The sequence below is a fragment of the Mus caroli genome, chromosome 3 (genome assembly GCF_900094665.2).
Source record: "Mus caroli chromosome 3, CAROLI_EIJ_v1.1, whole genome shotgun sequence".
NCBI classification, from domain to species: domain Eukaryota; kingdom Metazoa; phylum Chordata; class Mammalia; order Rodentia; family Muridae; genus Mus; species Mus caroli.
The window spans coordinates 96,219,656-96,239,933 of record NC_034572.1 but is presented as its reverse complement, the minus strand read 5'-3'; the positions used below and the strand labels follow the sequence as shown (position 1 = coordinate 96,239,933).

General features: G+C 45.1%; 1 protein-coding gene across 1 annotated transcript in view; it reads right to left on the bottom strand.

The window, feature by feature from the left end:
• Positions 1-20,278, bottom strand: part of Casq2 (calsequestrin 2) — a 59,471-nt gene that overhangs the window by 23,834 nt on the left and 15,359 nt on the right. Inside the window, exons 2-5 of the mRNA XM_021157821.2 lie at positions 12,376-12,460; positions 9,720-9,820; positions 5,921-6,032; positions 2,800-2,873 (exon numbers count right to left, since the gene is read on the bottom strand). Of these exons, the coding sequence (XP_021013480.1) occupies positions 2,800-2,873; positions 5,921-6,032; positions 9,720-9,820; positions 12,376-12,460 (372 nt within the window). The remainder of the gene's footprint in view (positions 1-2,799; positions 2,874-5,920; positions 6,033-9,719; positions 9,821-12,375; positions 12,461-20,278) is intronic.

Below are 20,278 nucleotides of genomic sequence, written 5' to 3'. Positions count from 1 at the left end.
AAAAAAAAAAAAAAAAAAAAAAAGTTCATTAGAGGAACCAAGACCTACAAGTTGAGGAACCAAGACTACAGTTGAGAACTACTGACTTTCAAATCTACACCAGTAGCCATGTCTTCCCGCCCTCTTTATAATTCACCTCTTGATTTGTTATTTATTTTTAGGTTTTTACTAATTTTCTGCTCCTTCAATTTCTCTCTCACATTAAACTCTAAATTTTACAGGGCCAATTGCATGTCTTGCTTGAAACTGTTGTGTTTTGGGAGCCAAGAAGTCACTCAATAAATACTTGCTAAATGAATGGATGAATTCGTTGAATCCATGAAAGAAAGACCACTGTGTTGAATAGTTTTCTCAGTGTGTGAAAAACTGGACCCAAACTGTGTTCCTAACAGTGGCTTCCTTCCAGGCCTTTTAATGTCCGCTTCACGTCTTTTTTTTTTTCCCCAGCTTGGATTTGCAATCTCCAATTATTTGGGGATTTTCACTCCTTGACTGGTGGCCAAATGTCCTTGTTGCAAACAAGACTGTCTTCCACTTCCCCAGTTGTATTACTTTTTCTGGTCTTCAGCTCTTTCGCCCCCTGCTGGACATTGTTGAGGCTGCGACCGTGCCTTCTGAATCCCACCACCTCCCACTGGGCACCGCCTTCTGCAGGATGGGTGTGAGTCCCAGGTGGCATTAGGCTGGTCCCCACTCTGTGTTCCATAGGGAGCTGCAGAGATGGCCTTTCTGTTTTTAAAAGGTGTGAACCACACAAGGCCACATGCACAGCTATGCTTAGGATGCTGGTTTCCTTGTTAGTAAAGCAGCTTTGGAGATTCCCTGGCTTCCCCTTCTTCATAGCCACAGACACGGAATCACACTCTGGCTAGATTGGAAGCTAGTTCTACAAATACTACCCTGAACCCGGAACAGCATGTCTGTCACTCAGAAGACTGGGGCCCTGGCGATTAGCTAAGCCCACCTGCCCAGCGCGCTTGCCTTTCTTCCCTTCAGATGAACTTTCTTTTTACATTTTTTAAAAAATTACACTGGGTTGTATCAGGCCTTTGTTATGCAAATGTATAATCCTCCATACTTTAATGCCCTCTCCTGCCACCTTTCAATGCCCCCTCCCCTACATTCCCTTCTGTTTGCAGCCTCTATTTTATGTCACGTGTACTATAGGGTTTTTATGAATCTACATAAAATATAGAACTCATGCATTAGAGGAAACGTAATAACCGTGTTCTTTAGACTGACTCCATTCACTCCATGTAACGATCGCCAACTCTGTCCCATTTTCCTGCAACACACCTAACTTCACTCTCCTTTATGACTGAAAAAAAGTTCATGTGTATATATCATTTTATTGATTTTTACGTGTTGTCTTAGTTAGGGTTTTACTGCTGTGAACAGACATCATGACCAAGGCAACTCTTATAAGGACGACATTTAATTGGGGCTGGCTTACAGGTTCAGAGGTTCAGTCCATTATCAAGGTGGGAACATGGCAACATCCAGGCAGGCATGGTGCAGGAGGAGCTGAGAGGTCTACATCTTCATCTGAAGGCTGCTAGTTTAAGACTAACTTCCAGGCAGCTAGGGAATCTTATAGCTCACACCCACAGTAACACACCTACTCCAACAGGTCCACACCTTCTAATAGTGCCACTCCCTAGGCAGAGCATATACACACCATCACATGTGTACAGATGTTCTGTACAGCACTTCTGAGTGTGGTTCCTGGAGAGGCCAGAAGAGGGCATCAAAGCCCCTGGAACTGGAGTTACAAATAATTATGATCCACTTTATGGGTGCTAGGACTTGAACCTGGGTCATTTGGCAAATCAGCCAATGCTTTTAACTGCTGGGCCATCTCTCTAGCCCCACATTTCCTTTAACTGCATCTGTGTTTATGAACACCTGGGCTGATTCTATTAGATTAGTTCTTTTCTTTTCACCAGGATCTCAAGTGACCAGGCTGGCCTAGAACTCCCTATGTAGCCGAGGATGGCCTCCAGTATACTGTTTATGCAGTGTTGGAAATCAAACCTTTAGGGCTTGGTTCATGTTGGGTAAGTGCTATACCAACTGAGCTATATCCCCAGCCCTCAAAGCTCTTAACCTACGATCTCTTAGTCACCCCTGCCTGCATCAGCAAACCAGCGGCCATGAAGAATCCAATATGGGCTTCTGCACTCACCTTTGCCTTATAACCTGTCTGGGCCCCTCCTCCTGTGTCTAGATGTCTTTTTACTGACAGCAGTTCCTATAGCTAGCTAACATCTACTGCATGAACAAACTCTAGCCACACACACACACTACCTGAAGCTTCCTTCTCTGAGCACAGCTGTCCAGAATAGTCTTTCGTGTCAGTCAGGACTCAGATACATCCAGTCTTACCAGTCGCTGACTATGTGACTTCAGATGAATGCATCTGCCACTCCCTACTTTGATTATTTCCTCTACACAATGAGAATACTGCCCCTCTCCCCCGTTATGGGCCTTTGAGAGGATAGGATTGGTCCTTGCCCATAATAAGTACTTAAGGTATGATCATTATCATTATCTTGCTATCAATTCTAAACCTCAACCAATTGGGGCAAGTGTTCTTTGACTTTACATTATATTGGAATCATTAGTTAGCCCTTCCTTTTGGATTTTGGGCTGGAAGACAGGGACTGTATTCTCAGAAGTGGTTTCCCAGCGTCCTCTAACCCTTCCTGACAAAGAGGCTAAGAAGGATAGTGGAAGAGTCCAAACCTTGATTGTCCTTATCGCTGAACATGTTTAAATGGGGTTTTCATGGCTACTTACCGCCTTGTCAAAGGTGGCAAAGAACTTGATGTAAGGCTGGAAGTGTTCAGCTGCCTCTTGGAATGCTTTATAATCTAGGAGAAAAGAGAAATGTTTGCAAGAGGCAAACTGCTCACTTGGAGAGAATGGTGTTAGACAGCTATTTAATACCATTTAAAAAATAGTTGAAGTTTAAATTGACTGTTGTTCAGAGACCCAAGAAGAGCCTCCTTCCACCACAGGTTTGTGGACAGAAAGCAGCACATACAGGAAATTGAAGAAAAAGAAGAAAAAAATTGGATACCCCTCCCCCAAAAAAAACCTCCTTTCACCCAAGTGCATGCAGTTAAAATTGTACCTGCTGAAGTCACAGTTTCTGCATAGATGAGCCCCAAGTAGGAAGGAAACTCACTGCCCCGTGTTTACAATTAAGAGAAAAATACTGTCCGGTAAAGTACTTTAAGCTTCTCCAAAGGCGGGCTCCTAGTTTTCCTATGTTTGCTTTCCCTTTGTAAAAGCAGTTTAGTTTCATAGCCCTCCTCTCCACCCTCCATGTCTGCCCCCTTTCCATGTTCCCAAGCCCTGGGGTATGGGGCAGCAGACTGTTGCCACCAGACAGAAAACCGGTAAGGTCCAGAAGATCCAGGAACCCCAGTAATTCTCATAATTGAAAATGATAGGCACTTAAATCTACTCCTGACCAGTTCCTATCCTGGAACACGTGACTGTGACACCCCACTGAGAGGACTATGTCAATCAGTAATGTAGATACTGCACCTGAAGTCCTTCCACATGCAGATGAGGCATCCCTAGCATCTCAGAACAAGCCAATAGAAAGCGCCTGCCTCTAGATTTCAACCCACCTCCAAGTGTTTATAAGGTCCTATCCATAAGGAATAAAGTGTGCGAGTTATTTCACCAAAGATCATCTGAGAGCGCCTGTCTTATTGAGCTGTAACACTCCAGGGGGGAGTTTCCTTTCCTAAGCTGGACCTCAACCCAGCCCAACCAGCCAGGGTGCTTGCACTTGACTGCAGCCACTTCTTGCTTTGTGGCCCTGACTTTGGCTCCTAGCTTCCAGCTGTACCCCAGCACACAGACCTACACAGACCAGCACTAGGGGACAGGGGTTGATAGAGATGTCCCATCTACACTGAAAACTCATAGAGATGCCCTGTCTACACTGAACACTCATAGTCTTATTCTCTGCTCTTACCTACTGCAGTAAAAAGCTGTTTGACCAGACTTGGGAGCTGCTCAGATGAGTACAGACGTACGTGTTTGTTTATTTGTTTGTTTGCTTGCTTGCTTTTCTTGGGTGTTGATTTGTTTTTTGAGACAGGGTCTCACAATGTGTACTTGACTTGTCCTGGAACTCACTCTGTAGACCAGGCTAGCCCCAAACTCAGAGATCCAACCTGCCTCTGCGTCTCAAGTGATGGGATTAAATACTCTGAAAATATAAATATTTAGAAGGCAGTTTGATAACATAAGATATAATGTGCGGGTCATGTCAGGAATTCAGGGAGGCAGTGAGAGATGAATATAGTCAAAGCACATCATCTACATGTATAACATTTTCAAAGACTAAAATAAGGGGGTTACTTTTGAATCCTGATCTTCTGAGATTATTTTAATTAAACCAAGCCTATACTTGACTCTGGTTTCAAACATGTATCCATATTTGTCATGGAAGAAAGGAACCACAGCCATGTGAGAGTGTTGTGCTCACTATTTCACATGAAGTGTCTGGCTTCAGCCTTCCACTCCAGGAAGAGAGCGGTGGGACTTGGTGTAAGCTCTGTGGCCCTGCAACCCTGAGCCTATGTTTACCTCTCAGTGCATTGACTTCTTCAGTTTCATTGTATTTCATATCCCTTTCTCCGGAGCTAGGCAGACTTGTATAAGATTCGACTGTATATTTTTCTATGATCATGGTGGGTAGGCGATACCCAGGTTAAAAAGACAAACACACTAATGTCAAGCAAGCGCCTCAGCCTGGGAAGGGGCCTGTCTTTTAAGAGTCACAGGTTTAGGCAAATATCTCAGTTGGTTAAGTATCTGCCTGATAAACTCCAGGACTTGAGTCTGGGGTTCAGTCCCCAAAACCCACATAATAAGACCAGGCAGGGTGGTGGATATTTGTCCTAATGGTGCAGGGGAGGCAGAGACAAGTGGAGCCCTGAGGTTGCTGGCCCTGACTTGGAAAGTCCCAGGCTGGTGAGAGACAACGTTTCTTAAAAAATTTATTATTAATAATAAAATCTGTTCTCTGCTGCACCCACACTCACATAAGCACACACATGCACACATCCATACACACATGCACACACAAGGCATACAAACACCCATATCTAAATGAACACACACACATGCACATCTTCACATGCACACATATGTGCACACATGCATGGAAACACACACACACAGAGAGAGAGAGAGAAAGAGAGAGAGAAAAAACCACAATACACATGGCACATGGTACCATAAGCATAGATCAATGGCCAGCCAGCTCTGAGCTTGGCCAGCTATTTTCCATATTCGCTAGCAACTACTGGACCCATTCCCAACCAAAATTAATTTAATCCTCTCCAGCTAATAGGGAAGTTCTCCAGCTGGTGATCACAGGAACTGCCAACATCAGGGAGATGGCCACTATGTGTCCATTTTACAGGAGAGCCTCATGAGGAGATAGACAGGAGGGAGAGTGGAGGACAACAGAAGGCATTTATTTATTTAGTAGAATACATACACATGACACACATGCTTACACACAATAGCACATGCAATAACACACATACACTCACATACACACATAATGACACACAATAACACACATTCACATACACAATCTACATACAATCACACACACACACACGCACACGCACACACACACACACACACACACACACAGTTTCAGGGCTAGAAAACTCGGCCTAACTGTAATGGTCTTTCCTTCCCCCTGCCTATTTTGCATGATTTCTGCCCATGTGTCCCTTTGTACAGGCAACAGGAAGAAATCCAGTTTCTGCTGCCCCCAGCCAAAGAGATCTTAAAGCCTCAGCCTATGTTGGGACAGCCTAGCACACCTTGTTAAGAGCCAGCCTTCAGACCCACAGGCCTATGTTGACAGACAGCTTACATTCTGAGTCCTCATTCTTGAAGAAGCCAAGAAGCTTGGTCTGGTCCTCGATGCGCTCAAAGGCCTGAACCTCCAGCTTGTTATTCACGATCTCCACTGGGTCTTCAATGAGCTGAAATCACACGCCAAGAGAGACACACACAGAGAGGCAAAGGTGTTTAAACAAGAGTGGGGACATAGAGCACTTTGGAGGGAAGGGACACATGTACAGAAATTGTGAAAGATAGACAACGAGACAGAACATTGAAGTCAGGCCATGTTCTCCATCTTGCCTTGAAGGTGTGTGTGTGTGTGTGTGTGTGATTATATATATCATTGTGTGTATGTGACTGTGTATGCAGACACAAAGGTCTTGAGTACACCCATTCCAGCCTACACCAGTGTGCATGGCCGCCACAGTTCCCCCAGGAAGACTTGGTCCTAACTTGGGATGGTTGTCCTGGGGGTGATTTGATTCCTCTTGCTAGTTACATTTTTTAAAGATTGTATCTTAAGTTATAAATCAACAATTATAACTATATATACATACACACACATACACATAAAATGTGTGTACAAGAGAGATAGACTCTAAGAAATTGTGTATGTGTGTGTATGAGTGTGCGAGGTCCATGGACTCAGCTGTGGAGCACAAATCAGTGTCTTCCTCATTCATTCTCTTGCCTAGAGACAGCTATCTCACTGAACCGGGAGATGGCCTCTCTGGCTAGGCTACTGGCCAGGCATCTCTCAGGACTGCCTGTCTACTTTTTCTAGTGCTGGGTTTCAGGTACAAGAAGACACGACAGCCTTTTTACACGGGTTTTGGAGATTCAAGCTCAGGCCATCTCCCCAGCCTGTAACTGTTTGTATTCCTGGAACATAAAGTGCTAGGAATTATGAATAAATTGTGAAATAATTAGATGAAGCCAATTAACATCCATTACCTCAAATACTTACCATTCATGTGGTTAGAATATTTGTGTAGCCTTTTAGCAATTCTGAATGGAGGTTTTTATTTGCCATGCTGAACACGCTGTGAACTCTATACTTACTCTTCCTGCCTGCTGAGACTCTACCCCTCAGATCACACTCTTCTCATGTTCAACCCCATGCCCGACCGACCCCGGTAACCAGCATTAAATAGGCTCTCTGCTTCTGTTTCTTTTTAAAAGACATTCAATGTTCTTAGATTCTGCATGTAAGTAAAAAGATGACTTGTGTTTTGAATATGAAGTGTCTCTCACAAGGCTCAAGTGTTGAAGGCTTGGTCCACACCTCGGGCTTCCCTCACTGAGCTGTGGTTAGAGCGCGAAGCCTCTGATGACTGATGGAGATAAACTCTGAGGAGGCTGATGCTGTAGGGCCAGGATGAGAGTCAGGAGGGAAGAAAGTGGGTCATGGAGGACGTGCCCTGAAGGCTGAATCTGGTCCCCAGAACCTGCCCCCACTCTCCTTCCCTGCCAACCTCATTTCTGCCCTTTCTTAGGCCCAGCGCAATGAATTCAGCAAACTTTGGGCTGAAACCTCCAAAACTGAGAGCCAAGGAAAATCCTTTTTTTTTTTTTTAAATTGTTTCCCCCAGGTGTTTGTCACAGTGATCAGTGTATGCTATGTGCCATCTCTGCCCAAACTCATGAGCCTAATGCTCTCCAATTTCTTCCCTTGTATTTTGGAAACAACGTTTTTTTTTTCTTTTCTTTTTCTTTTTCATCAGTTGAGTTGTTAATTTTATAGCATCTCTTGACATTAGAGTCAAGAATGGGAAAGTGTCCCTCTTCTGGCTCAGTTTGCTAACGGCCTTGAGAAAATGATTCTTTATGCTTAAGAAAATGGTGGGGAACGTTTTCTTCCCTCTGTGAATATGAAAAAGGATGTGTGATAAGTCCCCACTTATCCTGATATGGTTCTGATATGGTTCACCTCATCACCAACCTCGCAGCACCCACCTTGGAGACAAAGGCCATGTTCTACCTAGTTTTGTGTCAACTTGACCAAGATATAATTATCTGAAAGGAAGGAAGCACGTGCCTCCTCCATAAGATCAGGCTACAGGCAAGCCTATAGAGCAGTTTCTTAATTAGTGATTAATAGGTAAGGGCCCCGCCCATCACGGGTGGTGCCATCTCTGAGCTGGTGGTCCTGGGTTCAATAAGAAAGCAGGGTGAGCAAGCCATGAGGAGCAAGCCAGTCAGTAGCACCCCTCTATAGCATCTGTATTAGTTCTTGCTTCCAGGTTCCTACCCCGCTTCAGTTCCTGCCTTGGTTTCCCGTGAACTGTGATGTAAACCAAATAAACTCTCTCCTCCCCAAGTTGCTTTTGGTCATGATGTGTCATGGCAGCAGAGAAAACCCTAAGACACACTACATACTGAGAACAGAACTATCTGTAGTTTGCAGAGGGTGGAACCCGATTAGTTAAGTCTAAACACTGCCCCTAACTCTGGTTTGCTACTTCTATGGGTCAATCACACAATTTATTATTTAAAGCAAGTAGAGTCTTGCTCCCAGGAGCTGTCTCTCATCTGGTTAGCTTGGAACAGTGCCAGGCTGGCCTCAACTACAATGTTGTTTCTTTTGAACATTTCCTAGGACTTCTAGGTGGGGGGTCAATGAGATAGCCAAGCAGACACTATGGACACTATATTTGGCAGTCTTTTTCTGCCCTCTCTGGCTTTTGAGGGTATAGAGAGAAATTGATAGACTTGTTTGGTGTCTGCCAGAGAATTGCTAGAGTTAGTGGTCAGCTGTGAGCTCTTTGTGTTATTGGTTCTGTTTATTTTATGGACAGAGTCACCCCACAGAGCCTTGGCTACCCCACAGAGCCCGTGCTGGCATCTCATCGACAATCTTCCCGCCTCAGCCTCCCCAGTGCCAGGGTAACAGGTGGATCACCAATCCTGGCAGAGTTGGTTTCTTTATCTGTGCAGAGCATGGGTTCCAAAGCCTTTATCCTCACAGCTAGGACCAGGAGTATGACTGAGTATGACAGGAGTATGTATACATGGCAGAAATATTTTATAATTTTTTTCCTCTGTTAAAACTTATGGATTTGAGGATGTGACATCTCCATGGCTAAAAGTGACATTTTTTTGTGGTGGGGGAGGGTGGCCCCTAGGTTTTCTTAGCTCTGTCTTTGTTGGTTTGTTTTAGCATTTGCTTATGTGTGTAAAAGGATGTGTGTATGCCATTATGTGCACACATGTGCAGCAGTGACCAGGGAGGGGCACGTTGGGGGCTGGGAGCATTGAAGAAGAGTGGAGAGTGTGGAAAACAACTTGTGAGAGTTGGTTCTCTCCTTCCACCCTGTGGAACCAAGGAATTGAACCCAGGTCACCAGGCTGGACAGTAGGTGCCTTTACCTTCTGAGCCACCATGGTCTCTCAGGTCACTGTCAGCTCAGAAGATGGCTCAGGGAGACTGAGCCTGTGGGTCCCAACTGCCATCTCTGGTGACTGTTTTGCCCCTCTTTCCTGCCTTTCCCTGGCCTTCTCTCAATGTCACTGTACCAATGTCAAGGGAATGCCAGTGGGTATCAGGGTATAACTGGTAAGAGAATACCATGTAACTTCTAACACCCATATAAACACCCGAACTACCCGTGGGTCACTTATAACAATTTCTATGGTGACTTAAGGGCCTGTTTTTCAGAAAAGACTCCACTCTAACACAAGTACTGTTTCTATCTGCTCATTGTTTGGGCAGCCTGATCAATGCCTGAGGCCATGCCAGGCTCTCTGGCTCCTCTCTTTTTGCGTCAGAGCTGTGGCCTTTCCTATATGGGACAGCTGCACACAAAGCCACTTGCTTAAACACTTACATCCAAGAGAAATTCCACTAAGACATCTGCTGCAAACTCCCCGTCAAACTCAATCGTGCGGTCACCCTTCAGAACATACAGGCTTCCTTCTTCACTGAATCCTGAAAGGAACGAGAGGCCAAAGTGAGTTAAGGGTGCAGAAAACCCTTAACTTTGGGATCCAGGATCAGTAGAACTCACACAGACAGGTCAGTCTGTCAGAGCTAGCATTGAATTCAAAAGCTGCTCTCCATTCCACTACTGCTTGAGTTCCCACAAATACTGCAGAACCTTGCCATTCTTCTTAGAACCTGTAATATCATTGTCTATCTGTCGCCTTACCTGGGTTTCAAGGTCTTCAATCAGCGAATGCCTGCCCTACCTCTCCACCCACCTTGGCCAGATGAGGGCTGCTCATCTCTGATTGGCCGGATGAGGGCTGCTCATCTCTGATTGGATGGATGAGGGCTGCTCATCTCTGATTGGCCGGAAGAGGGCTGCTCATCTCTGAGACAGTCTCCTTGCTTCTGGGCTGCATGATTTTATGAAAAGGTGTGCCCAGCAATAGGCACAGAGATGGGCTTTTCTCCTCTTTCTCTTTCCTCTAAATTCAGAGTGGCCTCTATCCCTGACTACATCTTGGTGACTCCTTCTGGCTTCAGGCCAGTTTTCATCTAATGTCTCCGTCCTGCCCCCATTGCTTGCTGCTGCTTGCTCTAACAGGACAATCTCGAACAATAGGAGTGCTGTCTTCTCCAGATCCCAGCCTCTTGTACAGAGCCTGGACATGCCGATAGACAGCCTCTCTGAGTCACATGCCTCTTCACTGAGGTCACTGGCAGATTCTGGGAGGGCAGACAACAGCCCCAACACCCTTGGCACAGAGCTGTGTACTTTAACCAACCCTTGCTGGGGCACAGTATCCTTTGGGCTGAATATTAAGTAGCTAAGGTTGATGTGGCAACTCCACAGTATCTTTAATTCTTCAGTTTTCAGACTCTGTCACCTAGGAAATGCTTTCTCCTAATGAATCACAAATGACACTCAAGAGCAAGAGGGCTGGACACTGCCTGCTGCCCCGTGGTCCGTGGTCCGCCTAAGGAGACCCCGGCACATCCCAGCACTGGACACATAGAGTATTCTTGACTCTTGTGACATCTGATCTTAAAATAAGTCCCGGGGAGCATCAGTCAGGGTCCTGCTTGGGAGTGTGTCTCCAATGAGACAAGGTCAGAGCGCCACCTACAGCTTTAGCCATAACCAAAGTAAGACAGACAGGAGAGGGCCTAAGTATAAAGGGTCGGGTATGCAGAGCACAACCACACGCCTAATATCAAGAGGGCAACTGCTTCGTCCCTCAAGCTCAGAGAAGAATGTTGTTAGACATACCAAGCCCCACCATGTCCTTGGCCAGTCTGCTCTTGTGAATTTTTGCTCAGTCCGTGCTGCCTAAATGTGAATATTTCTAAAACACTAGCATTTTTGTTTAAAGTTTATTTAAAAATGTTCCCATATGCCACCCAATCATTAAAACAGTAATGGGCTGGGGTCAAGGCTAAGAACCAATGAACTGCTAGGGGAAAAAAAGCAGAACTCATTAAATTGTTTTTGACTCTAGGAATAGTTGAATGTATTTTATTTCCATGCACTGGGCAGAGAAGGTATTCTTATGTCTCCAGGGAAAGAGGAATGCCAGCCAGTCTCAGCAAGTCACCATTTTATAGGCACCAGTTCTTCTCTGTGTCTAATTTAAGTAGCTTCCTATAATATAAATTTTGTCTTTAAAAATGTCTGGTCTTCTAAGAAATAAAATAGGAAAGAGTTGTTTTTAATTTGCTAGGATAATGCACTTGCATGGAACTGAGATAATAATGCACCAGCATGCATCTGGGATAATGCACAGCATGCACCTGGGATAGTGCACCTGTATGTACCCAAAGATATCCACCGAGCCACCACTAAGCTTTTTTTTTTTTTCTTTTTCTGTGTTTACTACTCCAAACTCAATTAACCTTTCTTCAAAGGTACTGTTTCAAACCCTCCTGCTATTTTTAATAGCCATTCTCCACTGGTCATGTGGAAAAACCTAAATGGACACCATTGGGGGGTGGCATTTGGAAAGCAGAAGGGTTCCCTGTGCCCTTTCTCCTTGGGATTATTGAGTAGAAATCGGAAAGGGCACCTGGTCGTGACATATTGACACGAGAGATTACACTCCCAGCATATTGTTTCTCCACCACCCCTCACCGAAATCCATCCAGGCTGAAGGTTCCCAACTGGGGGCCAGCCTAAACTCTGGGACCTCTGCAGAAGCACTGGCTGCTACAATGTTCCCAGAGAGGCCCATTGAAGTCATTGAGGCATGAAGATGGAGAGACTGGGCTTCTAGCTGCTGTGAGAGCTGTCAATAAGGGCTCAAGTGCCCACATTAGTTTCTCTGAGAAGTTTTCTCTGCCTGAGACTACTGCAAAGATAACTTAAACTATTCCTGCCAAACCATTAGGTTGAGGTCTAGGTTTTCTTATAATGAGCTCTACTCTGACCCAGAATGGTGTATATGCTATCTTTTTTAATATGTGTTTGAAAAATAATCCAGTTGCCATGCAAGATAAGTGCAACTTCATTTTTTATGAGCTATATTTGTTTCTTCCTAGCAGATTTTAAATTTCAAACTTACCCAGCCTCTTAGCAAGCTTGGCTTCTTTCCTCGAATCCACCATCACAAAGCCTATGTTTTTATGTTCCAGGACCTGGGCCACAAGCTGAAAAGACAAATAGGTAGGGGAAATGAGTTAAGGGAAGAGAGATGGCAGACACCATCACAAGTGTCAGTACCAGTTGTACTCACTGCCACTCTGACCACAGATGAGCCAGGAGAGTGATGAGAATCTGAGAGACTAAGAAGAGAGCCCTGGAAAAACACATCCATGGGGACCAGCCCTTTCTGCTTTTGAGAATATAAAATTGGGGCACAGAGAATCTGAAAGAAACCAAGGGTGCTCAGACACCCAGTGGGAACCCGGCGTGGAGCTCTGAGATCTTTTGTAGTTGACAAATGAAGAACACCCCTTTAAGGAAAAGAGTCCTGAAGCCTGAAGGCTTCCTGCCCCTGAACTGCTGTGATGCAGGTGCCCATTGGTATCCAGCCCATAGTGAGGAAGAACTGCAGGGAGTGTCTGAGGAAGAAGGTACCACTGACCCTAATGTCCAGGAGGATGCAGCAAAGCCTTGGATGGAGAGTTAGCTAAAATGCACTCTAAGCAGACAGCAATACCGGAGATGGTGCTGCATGTAAGACTGCCATCCAGCCAAGCTTCCTGAAACTGAGCTATGAACAAATAAGGACTCTAAATTAATAGAGTGTCATCTCTCTGTCATCTCGCCATCTCAAAAGGGGTCTGGACAGAAATGGGGAGATCATAAAAAATGAGTTGTCGGGGGATTGAACCCGCAACCTTACAAATGCTGGTCCATTTCTAACTGAAACATTGTGCTACACTTTGAACCCTAATACTACTTTTCAAAGTGTCTGGGTTCATATGCAGCTATAAGATCCCTTAAACACACACGTTTCTGGTTTTCTACAGAAGCAAGATCTTGTGAAACTGAGGTACAATGTCACAAACCAGACAGTGGCAACAATAGTTAAAGTTGAGCACTGTCTGGTTTGTGACATTGTACCTCAGTTTCACAAGAGCACATTGTACCTCAGAGCACTGTCCCTCACCACAAGGGGCCCGCTGTTGCCCTTCATAGTCACAGCTACTGTGTGCTGTCCCATCCCCTCCCCCGCTTTGGATCCTGAAACCAGGAATTCTGCCATCTGCTGTCAATCATATGACATCTAAACACTGAATTATGTAGCAGGTACCTTTTTGAGATAATTCTTTTTTTTTAATTAGCTATTTTCTTCATTTACATTTCAAATGCTATACCAAAAGTCCCCTATACCCTGCCCCCACCCTGCTCCCCAACCCACCCACTCCCGCTTCCTGGCCCTGGCATTCCCCTATACTGAGGCAATATGATCTTCTCAAAACCAAGGGCCTCTCCTCCCATTGATGGCCAACTAGGCCATCCTCTGCTATATATGCAACTAGAGTCACAGTTCTGGAGGGTACTAATTAGTTCATATTGTTGATCCTCCTATAGGGTTGCCGACCCCTTTAACTCCTTGGGTACTTTCTCTAGCTCCTTCCTTAGGGGCCCTGTGTTTCATCCACTTCTGCATTTGCCAGGCCCTGGCATAGCCTCACAAGAGTTGAGATAACTCTTTACACTTGGCATAATGATCCATCCGGAACATCTGACATTTCGATGCCTGTATCACTAGGTATGTCCCTTTTCACTGCTAAGTCAGCATTCATGGTGTGGACATACCACAGTTTGCTTAACCATTCTCCTACCAAACGGTACCTGAGTTGTTTCCGAACGGCTTCTGATGAACAGAGTTGCTCTGTGGGATTTTGAGTTAAACGTTAGTCCTAATCACAGGAATAAGTGACTAGGAGGGTAAATTGTGACTCATATGGGAGTTTCAGGCTTAGTTCTCACTGAAACCACCACACTGGTCTCTGGCCCCGTGGAGCGGTTGTGCATCCTCATGAATAATGTATGAGTTCCCTACAACCTTGGCAGCCATGAGTGTTATCATCAGTTACATTCTAGTCATCTCTCCTAGGGATGCAGCAATGTTTCCTTGTGGTGTGAATGTGTGCTTTGTGACCATTTACTTGAACATGTGCTGTGTTTATGTATGGCTGCTTCTGTGAAATGTCTCCCCATGTTGTTGTTTCCCTGTTTTTTTTTTTAATAGAGCACATTAACTTTTCATTTCTCTCTCTCTCTCTCTCTCTCTCTCTCTCTCTCTCTCTCTCTCACACACACACACACACACACACACTCACACACTCACACACATACACACACACACACAAACACACACACTAGGGCCAGAGAGCAGTTGAAGCAGTTGTGCACACATGAAAACATACATGCCAACACATAAATGGGGAAGTTAATTTCCATGCAGTCTAATTTAGCAGTTTTTCATTTATAAATGGGATTTTTGTTATTGTTGCTTTTTTTTGTTTCTTGGACAGGATCTCACTATGTATGTAGCTATGGCTGAACTCAGTATGTGGATCAGGCTGTCCTTGAACTCATGGAGGTCTATCTGACTCTGCCTCCAGTTTGCTGGGATTAAAGGTATGTGTCACTGTGCCTGGCTATAAACGGGATTTTTAATGTTAAGGCCAAGTGCTAAATTCTGAACTGTACCATCTTTTCTCTAAAAGTCTTACAGCTTTACACTTTGTTCTATGGGACACAGACTATTTGGATGAAGTCCTAAAGAAGCCATGAATCAGTTTGGGGGCCTTTTCTCCTTTGTGCTAGTTGACCCCAGCACCATTTGTAGATAGCCTTCCTTCCTCTGCACTTAGTCCATGCCTTTATCAAGACTCAGTTGACACATCTGTGTGGGGGGTGGGGTGCAGGGGGTCTAACTCTGCTGTCTCCATTCTGTCTGTCCTTCTGTCTGCACCACACAGCCCAGGCTGTAGCCTCTATGAGGTGAGTCCTGAAAACACATAGGAGTTGTGTTTCCAATCAATTTTTTGTGTGTGTGTTGCTTTAACTAGTAATTTTTCTCTTACACAGCAGCTTCAGAATAATCTTATTTATACGCAAGAAGGAATCCCCTAGGGTTTGGACAATTATGGTACTATATCACATTGTGTTGTGCTTTGTTGTATGTATGTATTTATATCCATGTATGCATATACATATATATAATAAGTAAGACGTAACTGTGTTAACTCCCCTATCAAGTTGGAGAGAGTAGTGCATCCCGGGTGTTGTCTGTCGATGTGGGACAATGCTGTATCTCTCCATTGCTTTATAACTTTTCCATTCACATCGCAGCTCTGAGCACATAAGCCTTTTTTGTTTTGTTTTGTTTTGTTGACAAAGTGTCTCATGCAGCCCAGGCTGGCCTTGAACTTCTGATCTTCCCACCCTCACCTCCCAAGCACTTGGGACTACTGACATGCACTGCCACACTCACTTTAGCATGCAAATCTAGTGCAAGTTTTGTTAAATATACATTTAACTATTGGGAGTCGTTTGCACCACAGTGGTGTATTTTTTAGTTTTGAATCTGTATTCTTTCTAGTACAAATATATCATTGCATTTTCATGTTTATCTTGTAGCTTTCCTGAACTCATTGATTCTTTCTAAGATATCTTTCTTTCTTTGGAATTCTTGGGAACTTTCTGTGTACATAACCATGCTAAAACCTTATCCCTTTCCCATCCATCTGATCTTTCATTTCCTTATGCTTCCTCACTCGACCAATAAAAAAAAATCTCCTTTCATTTTCTTATGCTTCTTTACTCTACCAGTGAGAGCTCTCCTGTTTTGATGACAATACTTTGCTTCTTACCTGGTGTTTTTGTTTATTCTTGTTCCATTTTATTTATTTGCATCTGTCTTACTGATACATCTATTTTCCCTTTCTGTCCTTCCAGTTCTGTTACATTTGCAGTCTGATTCTGTGCATCCTGCAACCCTCCTGGGGTGTCTTATCTCCACCAAGTAACCTGGGGACTATTTGGTTCTGTGAGGGCTCCCTAAGTCCAGCTACCCTCTGTTCTGTGGCTACTTGTTAGGTTCTGCCCTTCTCCATTCCTGCGTCTTCTCTGATTGTACCTTCTCCTTCCTTCTACTCCCTTGCCATTTAGACTTCCTAAGGTCAGTTTTGGCCTATCCATGCTTCCTGGTCATCTGTTCCTTTCTCTCTTTTTCTCACTCCAAACCACTCCTCTTCCTCTTGAGACTAAGAATTCTGAACAGAATGTCACCTGAGCGTGCGCTGCTCCAGGAGTGCCCAGGTGATGGGGTGGACCCCAGGAGCTGGGAACTACATCATCCTGCTTGCCCTCCAGCTTTCTATTTCCTTGGGTTTGTCTGAAGCTGGGAAGGCTGAGTCATCACCATTAGTACCTCGCTGTGACTCACTGTGAGCTTTCCTGAGGTCCTCCAAGCCAGTGTGTCTGCAAAACCCCTTGGGTATATAAGCTATTACATGCAAACCATCAGACCACGTTGTGTTTTATTTTCCTAATAAACACTCCCCTGTTTTTATTACCAGCCACACTGTCCTATTTACTGAAGTCAAAATCTTAAACAAATGTTCCCTGTCAATCATTCAAAGTCACAAGACTTGGCAGTACAGTAAACTCCCTCTTCTCCAGCGTGAACCTCTCTGACAGCAGCTCTTCAACTTCAGTATGTACAAGAATGACCTGGGGCTCTGTTAAAATGGGGCTTCTTGGTCCTTCTCACCAGAGCATAGACAATAGAGCTGGGGTGAGGCTCAGGAATGTACATTCTCTTACACCGCACAGCCACACCCATGGTTGTGGTGCCTCAACTCTCACATCAAGCTCTGGAAAGCACAACTATTCATGGCTGCGATTCTGAAAGCCACATAGCACCATTCCAACTGTGCACTCCATTTAGTTAAGGGGTGAGTATTAACAATAATTTGAGAGAGAGAGAGAGAGAGAGAGAGAGAGAGAGAGAGAGAGAGAGACAGAGACAGAGACAGAGACAGAGACAGAGACAGAGACAGAGAAACCTTTGAAATGCCCCATTGACCACTGAAAGCACTTGCTGGCAAGTCTCATATCCTGAGTTCTATACCTGCAATCCATGTAAAGATGGAAGAAGAGAATTGATTCCACAAGGTTGACTTTTGACCTCCATTGGCATGCCATACCAAGTGTACCCTGATGACATATAGGTATCAAATACCGTTCCCTTTCTTACACACACACACACACACACACACACACACACACACACACACAGAGAGAGAGAGAGAGAGAGAGAGAGAGAGAGAGAAGGAAAGAATGACAACTTTAGGTAAAAACAAATGCGTTCCTCTCCTGGGCACATAAAGCATACTCTTTTCTATCTTGATATCTACATGGAACTTCTGCATACTTAAGTGGTAAGTACCAATTACTACCCCGTGCCCTAGATGTATACACAGAACAGACTGTCAGATGGGCCAGAAAGCCCATTATCTGATATGTACCCTCCTTCTCCCCGTCTTCTTCCTCAGCATCCTGACTCGAAATCCCTGCAGCACCTGAATTACTACCAACTCCCACTCTAACTGGACCCAAAGCCTGCCCATCTAGGCTTCGTTATCACCACCATCAGCTCTAGCAGGCACCCATAACAAGCTTAGATCACAGTAGCCAGAGCTAGCAGACACCTAAGGGTACTATGGGACTGAATAAGGTGGGTGTCTGTGGTGGAGACTTGGGGCCTCTGGGCTAACTTTTTATATGACTGGGTCCCCGAGGACCAATCGTATCTGGGGACGCTGGAGTAGACAAACGGGCCACTGTTACTTCTTGTCTGTGGCTTGGTTTCCTCCATCCCCCACTTCTCCATCTATCCCAACCCCCACCTCACTTGTCTTCTTTCCTGTGAGCCTTAGCCAACCTGGGATGAGGAGAGCAGCCCCAGCTTGTCTTTCACTCCATTCTCCTTTCTAGAATCCCAGTGGTCCCTCCCCAGGAGTGAACTCAGGCGCCCAGTGTGAGATCAGCAGTGCCCTGATTCTGTACTGTGACCGTTTCTTCACTAAGGATTGAAAGGCAAAGCATCTCCTGTATGCTGTGCAGTTCCCTGGAGACCGTCAGGACCTTTGTGGGTCCATGAATGCATTGGTGCGAATACTTCAGGAGTTCAAAGGGCTTGTGAGCCAGAGAGGCAAGAAGCAGTTATCACCAAATACTGTGAGTCCTGTGTGAGAAAAAAGGTCTCCTCCACGTTTCCTAAATGTTCAAAAAACCTGGAATATTCTTTATACGTGCCTGTGATTTTTCTCCTGTTGCCTTACAGCCATTCCTGAGCTGCCTTGTCCTGGTGGGCTGATTGATGGGTGACTTCATAGCCTCACTTGAGAGTCCATCATTGGGACTAGCCCTATCTGTTGGCTGGTTATGTATAGCTTCCAGAATGGAAACATTGCTCACTCCCTCTGAAACACCGGGATTTGGCTAGACTTTTGCTGATCCTTTGAACACAAATGGACTTCTAACAAAGTTCCATATAAGCAATATCATAGCTAACATGATAAATAAATAATTCAAAACTGATAAGTGTTTCTGGCATGTCTTTCTCTTTCTGGAGTTATATTTTATAGATAGCTATGATAAAATTCTTGCTGCTTGGATGATGAGGTCCACGTGTGTGTCATCTTTAAATGAGTAGGTGACCTATGCTTGCTAGACCCTAGTGATGAAGAGCATGGGATTTAGTGTCAACTCCTGGATTGCTGACTTTGTTCCCAGCCTATGCTGTGACTTCACTGCCCAGCGGAGGCAGTGACATTATCTGTGCCACAGGATTCTTTTGAAGATTAACTGAGATCATGCATATGACGTGCTCGGCATGGTTCTTCACACACAGTAGGTACCTGATAAATGCTAAACTTCCTCCTTGGTAGTATGATCACTGAATAGGGTTCTGGATCATTACTGATCCCCAAAATGCCAGAGCCTAGATGATCAGAACTGGAAGAGGAGGGAGAGTCATTGCCAGAACAGCAGGGCACAGTTAAAGGCTATGAAGTCTCAGAAGAGAGAGCTTGTGGCAAGGGTGGGGGTGGCAAACCATACAGAGCCTGGCAGGCCGTGATGCGTGCTGTGGGTTTGGCTTCCATGCTCTTTGGGTGTGTCTGAACATCCCTACATAGCCACCATCCCTGCATGGTGTGGCCTTCTGCCCCTTCGGCCTCACTGGCAATACTCTGTATCTTGTGTAATACACTACAAGGGCACAAAAACATTCCCTGCATCTGTGTTTGCCCTTGGCTCCCTCTGGAAGACTCTTCCCCCCGTTCTTCACCAACTCTGCTACCTTTGTAGTATATTTGAACATGTTAGTTCCCCAGAAAGTGTCTCCTGATCCCCCCCTACACACTCCCAATTCAGTGCTTATTCGGGTACCCCAAGCCTTTCCTATGCAACCATCCCTTGGTTTGTCTATGATTACTGTCTCTCTACTGTTGTTGGTGTTTGCTCCTGCAGGCTCTGTGTCTGTGTGTGCCTTTCTTCTAGTGCTATCTCTAGCACCCAGGAGAGTAGCTGGGCTGATCCCCAAATTAGTGCCTCAAGTAAATGAAAAGGGAGATTGCCTGTAAGAGCAGAGGCCAGCGAGACATTGGGCAGGACAGACAGACAGATGGAGTGTGTACATTCAGAGGCTAGAAACAGTGTCAGAGGGCAGGACAGGCAGACAGATGGAGTGTATACATCCAGGGGTAAAAACGGTGTCACCTTAGGTTTGAAGGTGCACGTGACAAGGATCGGACCAGAATAAGCTAACTTAAGTGAAGCAGATTGTGTTTGAGAAAGCAAAAAGGAGTCATGTGTTATGCCAGGCATGGTGCCGCATGTCTTTAATCCTAGCAGTTGGAAGGCAGAAGCAGGTGGTTCTCGGAGTTTGAAGTCAGACTGGTCTACAGAGTGGATTCCAGGACAGTTAAAGCTACACA